The 16,810-nt window shown below is 29.9% G+C and overlaps 1 protein-coding gene across 1 annotated transcript; it reads right to left on the reverse strand.

Annotated features, from left to right (window-relative positions):
* Positions 1 to 3,717: 3,717 nt before the first annotated feature.
* LOC145610536 (1-aminocyclopropane-1-carboxylate synthase 7-like) lies at positions 3,718 to 5,391 on the reverse strand. Its single transcript, XM_081665855.1, has 3 exons — positions 5,212 to 5,391; positions 4,780 to 5,072; positions 3,718 to 4,669 (listed from the first exon to the last, which is right to left on the reverse strand). The coding sequence occupies exons 1-3, from the start codon at positions 5,389 to 5,391 to the stop codon at positions 3,805 to 3,807; spliced, it is 1,338 nt and encodes a 445-aa protein (XP_081521981.1). The 3' UTR covers positions 3,718 to 3,804.
* Positions 5,392 to 16,810: the final 11,419 nt, after the last annotated feature.

The following is a 16,810-nucleotide window of genomic DNA, read 5'->3' on the forward strand; positions in this document are numbered from 1 at the left end:
TTAAGTATAGTGAAATTAAATCAAACTAAGTCGAGCCATACATTTATTATATTTTCGTCGTAACTCATAAGTAGAATGAATACGGAGTAAGTACTTCATATTCGTTGACTTTTGCCTTTTGAGCATATTTACAAAGCTAAAATTACTAATAAAGCTAAAATGTGATAGTAACATGGACCACGATGCCTAATTTAGTGGGTTGATGCATGCTTGGGGGTTGATTAGTTCTTACTAAAACGGCATCTTAATCATTTAGTTCTTCCAAAACTCACTATGTCTTATATGTTGTTGGTCACACCGTGTGACGAATCATTATAGAGGTTACTTCGTTAGTGTAATAGGGGTTATTTGATCCGTGTTAAAGGTATTACTTTGTTAGTGTAGTAGGGGGTAATCGATCAGTGTTATAAGAGTTACTTTGTTTTTTTATAAGTGGCCACACAATTTTTTTTTTTTTATAAGTGGCCACACGGTGTGACCAACCACACACAAGACGGACTGTCCAAAAATATACTCACCATACTGGCCTGGTCATAAGCTCATACCTAGCCAAAAATTGTAAGGAACAATAAAATTAACCCGATTATCTTTTCATTTTTAATGCTTGTAAACTTAATATTAGAAGTTTACATGTTGAGATTTAATTTGAATAAGAGATCACATTTTTATTTAGCTAGTCATTTAGTGTGTTTTTTTTTTCTTTTTAGAGAGCTATAAGGACGGGTGATGAGAATCAATCCCAACATATTCTGGAAGCGGGAGGGGAGCTCTAACCACTTGAGTTATACCTCACTCTCAGTTATCTAAAATTAAATCTCCAACAAACACGGTAATTAAAAAAACGAAGAAAGTATATACGTAGTATACAATACAACAAATTCAAGTGTAGGATGACAAAGTCAACAGCTTTAGACATTATGTAAACAGAAAGAATACTTGACGCCATTGCACAAGGATACTTCTTGGAAACCAGCAACACCAATATAGGCAATATGATTTATTATTATTACCCAAAAATAACAAAAATTACATGTACGTTTATATACTTGACTGTTAAATATTTTACCAATAGAAAGATGTTGGAGAGTAAGAGAAGTAAAGAAGTAAAAGTAGTGTAGTAGTATTACTCCGGTTATTTTTTTTGCTTGTGTAGTTCACAATAGTGAACTTGCCTTTTATAGGCAAATTTTCTTATTAAAATATTTTGCATGATTGTACTTTGTTACAAATTATTGTACTAGTTTACATGCTCATGTGAACTTCACTTGTAATTTTTCTCAACACTCCCCCTTGAATGTTCACATGAAATGGGGTGTAAGTTGCCTTATTAAAAACCTTGCTAGGTAAAAACCCTATGGATAAAAACCATAGCTAGGGAAAAAGAGTACAACGATATTATTGTATTATATGCTTTGGTATACTGCCTCGTTAAAAACCTTGTCAGGAAAAAAAACCCAGTGGGATAAAAACCTGATCGAAGGGAAAAAGAGTGCAGTGCATATAATACTCCCCCTGATTTTAGCATAGTTCACGAAGATGTCGCATTCCGATTTTGTGAACTAATTGCTCAAATTTCTTCGAAGGAAGTGATTTGGTGAACAGGTCGGCAAGATTTTCACAAGACTGAATTTGCTGGATATTTATTTCCTCGTCCTTTTGCAGATCATGTGTGAAGAACAGTTTTGGAGCAATATGTTTCGTTTTATCTCCCTTAATATATCCTTCAGTTACTTGAGCGATACATGCTGTATTGTCTTCAAAGATGATGGTTGGGTCTTCTGTTATTGTGTTCATTCCACACTCCTTTTGGATATTACTGATCATCGACCTCAGCCACACACATTCCCGTCCTGCTTCATAGAGGGCTATCAACTCTGCATGATTTGATGATGTCGCGGTCAATGTCTGTTTTGTTGATTTCCATGATATTGCAGTGCCACCATAAGTGAACACATATCCATTTTGTGACTTGGCATTTTGAGGATCTGATAAGTATCCAGCGTCTGCATACCCAATGAGAGCAGCATCTTGTTTTGGTTGGTAATATAAACCAAGATCTTGTGTCCCTCGTAGGTACCGGAGTAAGTGTCGAACTCCCTTCCAATGCCTATATGTTGGTGCATTGCTGTGCCTAGCTAACAAATTCACAGAGAAAGCTATGTCGGGTCTAGTATTGTTAGCTAAGTACATTAAGGCTCCAATTTTAGCTACAACAAATTACGTTATAATTAGTTTATAATAACAAATTATACGTACAACTCACATGTTTAGTTCTTCCATATTTATAGTTAAGTTAATAAGACACGTGATAATTAAATTTAATATAATAATAAACCAGAAATAATATAATCTTTTCTCCCCCTTGGTTTATTATTGTGAGTAATTATATGATTAGACAAAAATTAATCATGTTAGTTGCAAAAAAAAACAAAACGACAACAATAACAGTAGTAACAACAATTATAATGATAACGGTAATATTATACAATGATGATTAATAACAACAAACATAATAAAACAAAAACAAGCTTTTAATATACTAAAACGACAAAATAAGTGAGTTTTACTTATACATAATGACAAAAACTAATATTGCTACTAATAGAACTACAAGCGCCGTAATTAGAAGGAAATATTGTTTTATCTTCCTTAAATCTTCTTCAAAGGTGAAGTTGTGGGTGTTTTGGGTGTTCTGGTTGCCGTCGTCGGGGAACATATCGGAGAAGAAGGGGGTGATAAAATTTTTAGGTGATTTTTTTTTTTTTTTTTTTTGGATAAAAAGTGGGAAGGGATAAGGGATTTGTGGTGAAATTGGGGGAAAAATCCGCCTTTTATAGAGGTAGGTTTATCCGTTACTGTTTTGTACAACTGTAAATATATCATATAATAGTCTAATGTACTGGCATAAAATTATGGTCCATATATATATATTTATAACTGTAAAAGGTTATCACACTGGGAATGCAAGCCATAGTGGTCCGAGAGCCCTAATATCTATAAAAGATCATGGGTTCGAAAACGGAAAGAAACACAAAAAGTATATAAAAGTGAAAAAAAAATAAGTATAAAAGGCTGCATCTTTTTGTTAATCTAGTTAATAATATGCATGCAAAGTTACTACTTAGCAATTATAATAACTAAGATCAAAAATTTACGTAAAATGAGTATGTAATATCAACATGAATCAAACAAAGAAACATCAACATGAATAAAACAAAAGATGATAGTAATGAATTCACAAGTAAGAGAACTTTCACTGTTGTTTTTGAGGTATATATAATACATTAAATGTTTGAGTTTCTGGTATAGAGGATCCCAAATATGGGCAACTATAGAGCATACTCCTCGAAACATTTAGAAGTAGATAGTATTATTTGTTATAATTTTTAGAAGTAGGTATAAATATACCTGACTGGAAACTGGTGCTGATAACGTGTTAAATATTTTACCAATAGAAAGATGTTGGAGAGTAAGAGAAGTAAAGAAGTAAAAGTAGTGTAGTAGTATTACTCCGGTTATTTTTTTTGCTTGTGTAGTTCACAATAGTGAACTTGCCTTTTATAGGCAAATTTTCTTATTAAAATATTTTGCATGATTGTACTTTGTTACAAATTATTGTACTAGTTTACATGCTCATGTGAACTTCACTTGTAATTTTTCTCAACATTGACCAATTTTTTTTACAGCATTTTGAGACAATAATCTACAATCCTAACTTGTACATTTAAAAGGTGATATCACCTTAAAAAAAGTTTCATATCTATATGTCAAAAAAGGAAAAAAATATTAATCAGAAAGAATTTTTTAATTTCTTTCTTTAAAATTCCTTTCTTCCATAAAATTATTTAACCTTTTTAATGCAATTTCTAGTGTATGTTCACTCATATTTGCAAAACAGACCCTGAACCACCCAGGTTCAGAACAATGACAAGATGAACCAGGTGAAATGTTTAGCTTCACCTCATCAACAATTGATCTCCATAACTCTAACTCACACTCTCGTGTCGGTTTTTCGAGGAATGGACTTAAATTCATCCAACAAAACAACCCTGCATTTCCTTCCAAACATTCAATCCCGGCTTTCCTTAGCCCCTTGATGATCAAGTCGTAACGTTTCCTTAGCCTTTCTCTGTTAGTCCTGATGTAATTCGCGGTAAATTTTTCATCTGACAGCATTGCAGCTAACAGATACTGAGTCTGAGATGATACTAATGTGAAACTAGACATTCTTCTTGCAGTTGTGACAACCTTATCATTGTAAGAATACAATGTTCCTACTCTGAAACCGGGTAGTCCAAGATCCTTTGACAGACTGTAAACAATGTGTACTCTCTCTGCATCTCTGAAGTTTCGAGCCTCGAGTACTTCTGCAATACTGGTGAAGTCTTCAGGGGAGAAAACAGAACCTGAGTAGATCTCATCTGATACAAGATGGATGTTTTTACGCGAAACAAAGTCCAATATCTCTTCCAAGACTTTTCTGTTAATAGTAGCACCTAAGGGATTCGACGGGTTTGTGATCAGAACACCTCTTACTTTCATTTTCAGAGCTTCTGCTCTGCTGTATGCATCCTCTAATGCTGCAGGAGTCACCTGAAAGCCGTTTGAGCTGTCGCAGTGAATTGGAACAATATTTACTCCAGTTCTCCACCTCAAATCTCTATCAAATCTGAAGAAACAACAGAAAGAAGTATGATTAGTTTACAAGAACAATTGCACATATAAAACATTGCACTTGATTATAGAATTCGTGTTTTAAGGTAAGGTTCGATTTCTTACCCTGGATAATAAGGAGTTGGGACTAATAGAGCATCTCCAGGGTCGGCGATAATGAAGGTTAAGAGTTCATTTGCTGCAGTAGCTCCTGCAGTTAGGACAATTCTGTTGTAATCAAACTTTACTTTTCCTCCTCTAATTTGTTCCATGAAACTAGCCATTGCCTTTCGAAACGATGACAGTCCATGGTAGTCTTGAAACAATGCATTTTCTCGAAATCCAGCACTTTTTGCATTCCCCCAGCTACTCGATTCTGAGTGTTGTTCTAAGTATTCTTCCAGGATATCGAAAGAAACCTGTTCAAGTAAAAATAACAACCACAATGAGCAACCAACTTCGACAGTAATGTATTGTACATTTGTACATAGTCTTTTTATTATTACACCATTTCATTTTATTATTTCAGATTCTCGAGTTTGTATTGAAAGTACTTACTTGATTTTCAGCTAGTCCCATCTGAATAACACCGGTTGGATTCGTTATTTCCTGATAAGGGTCTTCATCATACGCTTTCCATCCAGCAAAATAAGGGGAATCTTCACCATGTGTATCAGAAACAGCAATCTTTGACAACTCGACGGAAGCTGATGGTTGCTCAAGCTCAAGAATAGCCATGGTTTAATTTAACTTCAAGACACTGTTTGATCGAAAGATGAAAAATGAGTCGTAGGAGAGAAACTTGTTATACTACCGCGAAATAGGTAGTTAGAGAGAGTTCGATAAACTGTTTGATGGAGATTAGAGAGTAAGAGCATTGGTATATATAGGTAGGGTTTAACAGAAGACAAGTTCTCTACAACTAACAAAGTTAAAGGCAATAAAATATGTGCAAGAAAAAGAGTGAAGAGACCAATGATTGATTAGTAATGTAAGCAATGCAAGATCAAATCTTACCTTTTACATAATACGCTTTTATTTGTCATGACAACTGTAGAGTTGCAGTAGTCTCTGAATGAGATCCTATAAAATTTGGTGGTTGAGCTCACTGACTCGTTTTCTAAATTTTTGTGGTTGCACCCTATACATAATTTCTTGTTTTACCGTGTTCTCTTTACGTTATTTTTGCAAAAATTAAATTACTAGTTTTATAATTATTTTTATGAAATTAAATTATTTTTTATGAAGTTATTAATAAAACTTATTTATAAATAACTTTTATTATATTAACTTTGTTATTTTAAAATTTTGATTTTTACTGATTAAAATCTAAAGTTTTAATTATTTTTGTTTGATTTAACTTATTTTATTATTTAAATAAGGTGGAGAGAACAATAATAAATTAAATAATCTTTATTACTTATTTAAAAATTTTAATAATATTTAGCTCCCTCATGACCAATTGTTAACACTGGGAAAAAAAATACAAAGAAAATTTAATAAATTTATTATCTTTCGAAGCAATAAACATAACTAACTAATATCATGATAACAAAATATAGCGTCAAATAATTAACATATATATTAGGGCTTGTTGGCATTGTTATTAATTTTTTTTTTTAATGTATTTTCAGTTTTTAGGAAAAAAAAAAGTGTTTTTCATTTTTCTGTAGTCATTTTTCAAAATCATTATGATTATGATAAGCTTGATTAATATTTTTTTTTCACTATATGACATACTTTAAAAAGACAAAAAAGCATAAAATAGAAACCCTAGCAATACCAAACAAACCCTTAAATTTTGATATAAAGGTACACTTCTCTTCACTTGAATTTCATTTATTTATTTATTTATTTTTGTAACTTGCAACACCTTATTATTCATGGTTGCTAATGCACTATTTTAATCATTTATGGTATCTTTAATTGACAATATGCAAAAGTTATATATTTCGATGTTATACTCTCACATGACTATATTTTCCTTAGTTGCACTATAAATGATAAAATGTAGTCAAAGTGAATAACATATACTTCGTATTATATAAGTGTAAAAGTCAAAGTGTTACAAGTAAAAAAACATAGAAAGTTTAAATGTATTCAACTTGAGCATTTTTTTTTATATAAAACTTTGAAATTTTTTTTTTTTTAAAGAATAGTTTAACATTATTTCATGTCCTTATTCTCTTTTATTCATTATAATTTCCCAAGCATACATGATAAAATTTTAACATTATTTTACTCATTAGACAAATATCTTTGTTTTTAGTGACGATACATTTAGGTAATAAAAATAGTAAATGAATGTAGTAGGTCCTAAACTAATCTAATTTCATTTACGTCCTTCAATTTTTAAAAATTGAATTTGTGTTGGTAATTGCTTGAAATTCCAACATACGACGAATCAAATCTTTTGAGAAGGATAAAATTAAGAACATTACTATACTGTCATGCTTGTAGAATTGGTAGAATACCTAAAACACTAGAAAGAATAAGATCTGACAGTAGTTAAATTCTGACGAGAGGCCAAAGATACTAATTTACACAAGATTAAGATTCTGATTTTCCGATAAATAAAGACAAAATAAGAGGCTACTATAAGATTTGATGACCTATAACTACATCAATTTAATGCATAACATACCATATACTAAGTCAAATTGGTTTTATTATGTTGTTTTTCCTTCAACAAATTGCAATGGACTAGATTTTGTGTAAAACCATAAAATCAATTTCATACCAACTTCAAGCACTCAAACGATAAATTATAGATGACATGCATGCATGAAGTTCATGCATTAGAAGGTCAATATAATGTAACTCGATCATATATTGCATGTAACTACCACATGTTAGATCAGCTAGTAAAAGATCGAGTTGTGATTACTTAACTAGATATCTCGAGCTCAAGCCCGGCCCTATGAAGGTTACATAGGAAGACGACATGCATGATTAATGAAATTCTACGTGACTAAATCACCTATTCTAAGATTTGTAACCATCATATTCAAGCCCTTTAAAGGGTAGGAATTGAACTGACAACTCAAATTAATATTAGTCGAAGTCTAGTACAATTCGATATAAATATTATTTATTCATGGTTATGTTATTATGTACAACTAACAGTACAAGTGGATATGAATCATATGTTCAAAGTAATGTTTCTTGCACAACAAATAAGCAGCATATGGTATAAAAGTGTAATGTTTAGGATTAGAATTAATTTTTAATTTGTCAGAATTGAGTTAGCTATGGACCTCCAACTACACTAAAAATAAAATAATAAGGATAAAAAAGAAGAAAAATCGAATAAAAAAAAATTTAACGACAAGGAAAATATGCTATTGTCGGCTCAAGATTATGAAAATCCATGTGCAAAATTCAACAACAAAAGATTTTCGATCTATTAAAGGATTATTTGTATTATAATTAAGGTGAAAAAGGGATCAATAAGAAGTTGTTGCTGACGTTTGTTTGGCGGTCTCGACCTCTAAAAAAGTGACATGTATCAAGAACATGTCTCAAAAAAAAATAATTTCATTTTAAAATCCAATTAATGCTTAGCTTCCATAATATTTTAAGCTTTGGATTAAGCATATAGATTTTCTTGCATAATTGTTAGTTAGCTTGTTACTTGATCACCTAACAAGAATTGAACTAAATTCAAATTAATGGTTGTAGTTTGGAAAGAAGAAACCCATTCGATAATTCGATTAAATAAAGAATAGATAATGGGATTTTTTTTTGTACAACAGAATGCATTAAATTAAACTAAGCTGACCAAATATGTACAACTTAAAATATTTGGGCATGTTAATGCTCATTTGTTATATCAAAACGAGTTTAAAGGTAAGACTAGTTAGTATAGTTTATTTGATAAAGGTAAATATTTCGGCATATTTTTCACTTACGAACTTTGACTACTTCCAATTTATCTTAGCATATATTGACAACATTATTAAAAGGAAAGTAATATACTCCATAATAAGGTTATTATAACAAAATGTGATAACATTAATTTAATGATTGTAGTTTGAGAGAAATTGTTGGTCAAAATAGGACCTCGAAATTCAAAAAGAATCATTTGCATTATAATACGCTAGGTGCTAAGTACTTGACTCACCAAAGAGAATTAAAATCATTGGTTCGTAAGCAAAAAATCTATCCCACATGTTTCTTTATTTAGCACACACTAGATAATAAAATAATTAGCAATTGTCATAAAACAAATGAAAAAGAATAAGAAAAGCGCTACAGTCATTGGTTAATGCAAAGGATATATAATTGTGTTTAGCTCATTAAATTAATTATAATTCTAGTTTGACTTGGGTCGGGAGCTTAAGTATAAACAAATATCCTCTTAATCCATTTTGATTGTCACATTTTCCTATTTGCACACAATTAGTATTATGTGCACCATGGTGCACCTAGAAATAGGTGCACCACTACTATACTTTTGAACATTTAGTAAAAAAAAATTGAACATTTTACAAAAAAATGAACATTTAGTAAAAAGATTATGAACACGTCACAAAAATTGAACATAAACATGCAATTTTTATGTTCATATTTTATCAAGAAATGTTCATTTTGTATACATTAAATGTTCAGTTTATATTACAAAACTATTGAATTATTACGAGTTAGTTCAAAATTTGTCTGACTCGTAGTAATTTAAAATTTGCGATTGTTCAGATTTTTTTACTAAATGTTCAAAAAATTTTATTGTTCATATTTTTTTACTAAAAGTTCAAAATTATAGGCGTGGTGCATTGCGATTGTTCATATTTTTTTTACTAAATGTTCAAAATTGTGATGTTCAGATTTTTTAACTAAATGTTCAAAATTCTTGATTGTTCAAATTTCTTTTACTAAATGTTCAAAAGTATAGGCATGATGCATTGCAATTGTTCAGATTTTTAAACTAAATGTTCAAAATTTGCGATGCTCAGATGTTTTTATTACATGTTCAAAATTTGCAATTGTTCAGATTTTTTTACTGATTGTTCAAAGGTATAAGCGTGGTGCACCTAGAAATAGGTGCACCATGGTGCATCTTAAAATTTGCCATTTGCACACTCATGTATTTGAGTATCAATATCTTTAGCTACGCATTATGAATAAAATTACTATATAAATTTACTATCAGTATTTTAAACTGTCCATCGAGATAAATTAAATAATGCCCCAACATAATATTATTTTTTTTTTCTTCTTATATTTTATATTTTAAAAGATTCTCCGATTCATACCAGTGAAGTATTGACCTAATGATTAAAATTAAGGATTTGAGTACATTAGGTCACAAATTCAAAACCCTTGTGGCTCATTCTCACAAAATAATAATAAAAATCCCCTTGTATTGCCTAATACTACCTTTATTATTACAGTGCAATTATTTACGGTTATTATTTGCATGCATGCACGCACATCACCTTAATAAGTAACGAGAGAGTAATTAACAAGTAGGCAACAAGTTGGTCTTTTGTACTAGTAAAATACTAAAAATTGATAACCAAAATTAATATTACGCTTAAAAGTGTAAAGAACAAAAAGGAATGGAATTGAATGTTAACATCGCTAAAATGAAATAATTAAGCAAAGTAATTTAAAAGCTTAACATGGAATCAAACCTAGAGAAATTGCCATAATGAAACACCCTAGAAATTGTATGAGAAACTAGGACCATTGCTTCTACATAAATATGACATTTGGCTAATCATAAATTAAAATTAAGATATGATGATCAAATATAAATGTGACGAAGGGTTAAGATAGAGATTCTCTTAACTGTAAACAGCTAAGTTTGTGTCAACATCAAACTTATTTAGGAGAAGAGAAGTATGTTAGAACTAGACTATGTCAATTCAATTTGATACTGAAAGAGACTCTTTATTTGTATTAGTTTGTGTTTCATTCTAGCTTAGTCGCAAATAATCGAACATTATATTGAAATTGTTGCACTGAAAGTTCCGAATAAAGTTCTTAAGATATCATAGCATCATACACTATATGATTTGTTAATCAAGATTAGGTTAGAGATAATCAATGGATGATACTTAATTGCTTATATATCCACCGGCTAATGGTGTCACAATCAACAAAAATTAGGGAGTTGAGTGATACTCTATCTATATCCACATCGTTCCAAGACATGTTTCTTCTAGAAGGAACATTATTAGCATGTTGTGTCATTACTTACATAGCACCATGAGGTAACTCATCGATCATAAATAAAATTAACGCAATTTAATATTTTTGAGATTAAGGTCATGTTTTCTTTACCTTATTTTTGCATTAATTTTAGGAGAAAAGATTGAAATTTGGGTAAAGCTAAGGTTAATAGGTTTCAGATAACTTCACATAAGGTAATAACTAATTAGCTCAAGAAAAGTAAGTTTTGATAAGCAGTGATAATGGTAATTTATAAGGATTATACTAGTTCAATTTACAATTAAATTAAGTTCTAATAAAATTATTTAATTAAGTTTAGATAGGTTCAATTATGTCATATCAAGCTTTGTTCTTTTTCACCTTAATAAGAATAAACAATATAAATAATTTTAGTTTAGTAAAAATAAGTTAAATTCATTTCAATAAAAAGAATTTTAGTTTAGTAAATAGTATTGCTATTCAATAAAAAAAAAATAAAAAAAAAAAAAAGAAAGAAAGAAATACTCCATAGTAACTTTAAAGATTTAAATAGAGAATCAGTAAAAATAAGTCTTAATTAGCTTAGTAAAATCAATTTCGGCTCAGGTAAATTAATAATAATTCAATAAAAATAAATTATTTAAGTTTATTAAAAAAAAAAATCAGTTTAATAAAAATAAGGTGAAGATGAGAACAAATACATAACCTGAGTTTAGAGATGACGTTTCACGAATTACCTAGTGCCCTAAGAGGATTAAGTAACCTATTGTAAATCTTTATTACTTCCGGATATTGTAAATTTATATTTGTAAACCAAACAAACACAAAAGTAAACATGATTATCTTATTTATCTATCACAAGGGATGAGAAGAAATATTATGATGAACAGCAAATGGAATCCTTTTTCTTTGCTTAAATTATTAATTACAAAGTACATAATAATAAATATTAAGGAGTACAAAGTTTCACATTTCACTTTACATACGAGTGGTTAATTAAAAGCCCTATTGTTTATTCACCTTAGACTAATTAAGATAGTAAACAATTCTATGTCAATGATCAATACAAATCAATCTCACTTGCATGCTGATCAAACGGTCAGATATCTTCTTAGAAGATACACATCCAATAACAAAATGGCACGTTGAATTCTTTTTTATAACAATCATGCATGAATTCTGATGTCAATGTAGATAACACTAGAATATTGAGTAGGTCAGATCATAGTACAGATTAAAAGATACACTGTTATTTGTATACAATTTGTATTAGGTCGATCTGCTGTATGTATTACGTAGTTCTAATTCATACGGCATACATTTTCGCTTTCATCTTTGATTTTCAACACACCTTTTCTTGCTTATTAGCGTTTCGGTAAATGCCGGTGATATAAATATTTAACGTTCGATCTATTATTATAATGTACGTACTTGGTTTTGTTAGCTATATTCGTCTTTACAAACTCTACAAAAAAAATAGTAATATCAGTTTTCGATAACTCCATGAACATAGTTTATTAAATGTCTTTGTCATTTCGAAATTGAACACGTACAAGCTAAGGAGTAATCAATCTTATTCTACTCCGCGTCATAGAAATTACCTACATACAAGTATACAACTATACAAAGAAACAAAGAAGAAGGTACACTTAAAAGCTTAAATGCATAATTTTGCAATAATAATAATTGAATATAAATCGTAAAATCAAAGAATGAGCGATCCACGTGTAGGGATGGCAATTCAATCCGGATCCGACCCTACTCCGCCCCGATCCGAGGCAAAAAATCCGCTCCGAGTCCGAGAAAAAATTAATCCGAGTTCGACTCCGATAAAATAATCCGAATCCGAATCGGAGGAGGGTCGGAGTCGGATCCTACAAAAAATCCGAGAAAAAAATCCGACTCCGGCGGATGTCCGACTCCGACTCCGACTCCGAGATAATCCGACCCGTAATCCGACTCCGACTCCGACTTATATACAATTTTTTTTGGGATTTGTGTAATTGTGTACTCTAACTTATATATATATATATATATATATATATATATATATATATATATATATATATATATATATATATATATATATATATATATATATATATATATATATATATATATATATATATATATATATATATATATATATATATATATATATTTATTTATTTATTTTGCATTTATATATATATATATGTATATGTATATATATATATGTATATATACATATATATATATTTATTTTGCGTCACATACTCACATTATATGATTCATCAATCATCAATCATCAATCGATAGTATACTAAAAGTCTAAAAGACACACCAACAATGAGTCAATGACACAATTTAGTTGCGTCAAACAATATAAACACAATTTAGTTGCGTCACATTATATACTAAAAGACACATCAACAATGACACGTGTCATTTCCTGCCTTCCTGGTGTGTCCCTTATATTTTAATTTTTTTATAAAAAAAATCAATATTTAAAACTTTAAGTTTTTACTAATTCACAAAAACATAAACATAAACATATATGTGATATATCTTTAAAGTTATTAATTCAGCTTTATATCGATAAAGTCAATCACTAATTCACAAAAACATAAACATAAACATATATGTGGTTTCTTTAAAGTTATTAATTCAGCTTTATATCTATAAAGTCAATCATGTGCTCAATCAACAGAGACCAATCAATACTCAATAGTTAATTCTTGATCAAAAGTTTTAAACATTTACTAATTCATAGTAACACAAACTATTTATAATTATTAATTGTACTTTATATCTATATAATTATTAATTGTACTTTATATCTATAAAGTCAATCACTCCATCAATGGAATATAATGTTAATCGATTCATAGTTTAGTCTTGATCAAATGTTTAAACTTTTTTAATAATTCATAGTAAGTCAATACTCAATAGCACACTCAAATACTCAATCGGTCTAAATTCTAAACTTTTTACTAATTCACAGTTACACAATCATAGTTAAAACTATTAATTCACTATTATATTTATAAAGTCAATCACTCAATCAGCGAAGTATAATGTTAATCGATCTTTATTCCAAACAATTAACTACGCAGTAAATTACAATAACACAAACATTGTTAATCGGTCAAAATTATAAACTTTTTACTAATTCACGGTTACTAATTCTATTTTATATCTATAAAGTCGATCACTCAATCAACGAAGTATAATGTTGATCGATCAATAGTTGATTAGGATAGTTTTCAACAATGTGGACTACCTTGATTCACGAGATCTATTCTTAAACCTTACCTCTAAATCTCTAATGACTATTACTCCATACTTTATTAGACCAAATTTTTTTTTTCTTGAATATTAGACCAATTTGATATATAATGACATAATAATTTAGTTGCACAATTTTAAAATTATGTTCTTGTTACACAATTAATATTTGTAATGTGTAAAATATAAGACATTCTTTTTAATGTAAAAGTTAGATTTAAATGAACAAATTATTTAAAATTATGTTCTTGTTACACAATTAATATTTGTAATGTGTAAAATATAAGACATTCTTTTTAATGTAAAAGTTAGATTTAAATGAACAAATTATTTAAAATTATGTTCTTGTTACACAATTAATATTTGTAATGTGTAAAATATAAGACATTCTTTTTTATGTAAAAGTTAGATTTAAATGAACAAATTATTTAAAATTATGTTCTTGTTACACAATTAATATTTGTAATGTGTAAAATATAAGACATTCTTTTTTATGTAAAAGTTAGATTTAAATGAACAAATTATGTATTTTTTTCAAATTAAAATATCTAATTCTAATTTTGTAGTCTAAGTGGTCTTTTGTCTAAAAACCCTAGATCACCCCTCACCCTTTCTTTCACAGTTTCACGCAGCCAGCCGCCCAGCCCACATTCTCAATTTCTCACGCAGTTCAGCCTTTCACGCAGCCAGCTAATTGTTCAGCACGCAGTTCAGCTCTTCACGGCGGCGCGTCTCCACGTCAACCACCTTATCGTCACCGCTCTCAGACCGATGCAGCGCAGCACCGTCAACAAGTCAAGTATATTTTCATTTTTTTTTAATTTTTTTTATATTCTGAAATCGAATTATTTGCTCGATTAAATGTGTTGTTTGCTTGATTATTTGCTCGATTATGTGTATTGTTTGCTCGAATATTTTGAAATCGAATAGTTTGCTTGATTTTTTTTTGATTTTTAATTTATTTTGCTCGATTTTTGGTTGTGTATTATGCTCGAATTTTTTTGAATTCTTTTTTTATTCTGCTCGATTTTTGGTTGTGTTATGTGTATTGTGCTCGATGTTTTTGATTTTTTTTTTATTCTGCTTGAATTTTTTTTATTCTGCTCGAATTTTTTTGATTTTTTTTTATTCTGCTCGATTGTTACTTGTGTATTCTGCTCGAATTTCGAATTTCGGATTGTGTTTATTCTGCTTGATTTTTTTTTTACTCTGCTCGAATTTTTGGTTGTGTTACTTGTGTATTCTGCTCGAATTTCGGATTGTGTTTATTCTGCTTGAATTTTTTTGGAAAATTCTGCTCGAATTTTTGGTTGTGTTACTTGTGTATTCTGCTCTCATTTTTGGTTGTGTGTTAAATTATTGATTTTTATCCCCAATTTAATTTTGCATTTAGGTATGGAAGAAGTTTCATCTACTCCTACTAATGGATATGATGATGATGAGGGGTTTGTTGATCCATCTACAAAACAACCTACTAATGTGACTACAAAACAATCAACAAAGGTTAATGATGAAGAAATGACTCAAGATGATGACGAAATTATAGGTGTTAAGGGAAGGAAGCTAACTTCAATTGTTTGGAAACACTTTGACCAAATTAAGGTGAATGGAGAAGACAAGGCAAAGTGTAAAGGTTGTAAGAAACTTTTTGTTGGTGGAGGAAAGAGTGGTACTACACATTTAAGGGATCACATAAAGAGATGTATGAAAATAAAAAATACTATGGATGTGAAACAACAAATTTTACTAGCTATGTCAAGTAAAAGTGGATCTTCTTCCTTAGGGATTGGAAAATTTAAGTTTAATGCTCAAGTGTCAAGGTCCGAGTTGGTGAATATGATTATATTACATGAGTACCCACTTGCCATTGTTGAGCATGTTGGGTTTAGAAGATTTGTAAGTAGTTTGAACCCGGATTTCAAGGTAATCTCTAGGAATACCGTTAAAGCGGATATTCTACGAGATTACAAGGAAGAAAGATCAAAGTTAATGAGGTTGTTTGCGGAGAATGATTCTAGGATTGCTATTACCACCGATATGTGGAGTAGTAGCAATCAAAGGAAAGGGTATATGGCGGTGACGGCACATTACATTGATGATGATTGGGTTTTGCGTGAACTTATCATTAGGTAATTTAATAGTTTTATATTTTTGTTTGAACTTACATTTAATTGAATATATAATTGATATGTATGTAACTTGATTGTGTTTGATAGGTTTTTGTATGTGCCATGCCCACACAACAAGGAATCAATTAGCAAGGCATTGGTAGAATGTTTGAAGAGTTTCAATATAGATGAAAAGGTATCCACCATTACACTTGACAATTGTACAACTAATGATGCCGTAGTAGATGTTTTGCGTGAAAAACTTAACTCTAGCAAGCTTATTATGGGTGGTTCTTATTTGCATATGCGTTGTTGTGCACATATATTGAACTTGATTGTGGGTGATGGGTTGGAAATGATTAGTGGTGCAATTGAGAAAGTTCGTAGTGTTGTTGCCTTTTGTGTTTCAACACCAAAAAGGTATGAGAAGTTTGAGGATGCTTGTAATTATTGTAGAATTCCTATCACTAAGAAATTGACTTTAGATTGTAAGACAAGATGGAATTCATGTTATGATATGTTGCAAATAGCCCTTTTGTATAAAGATGCATTTACTAGGTTGGATTCAAAGGTGAGCAAAAGTGGAAGGAATAAATTTAAACTACCTAGTAAAGAAGATTGGAAAATGG

The sequence above is a fragment of the Chenopodium album genome, chromosome 24 (genome assembly GCF_948465745.1).
Source record: "Chenopodium album chromosome 24, dcCheAlbu1.1, whole genome shotgun sequence".
Classification (NCBI taxonomy): domain Eukaryota; kingdom Viridiplantae; phylum Streptophyta; class Magnoliopsida; order Caryophyllales; family Amaranthaceae; genus Chenopodium; species Chenopodium album.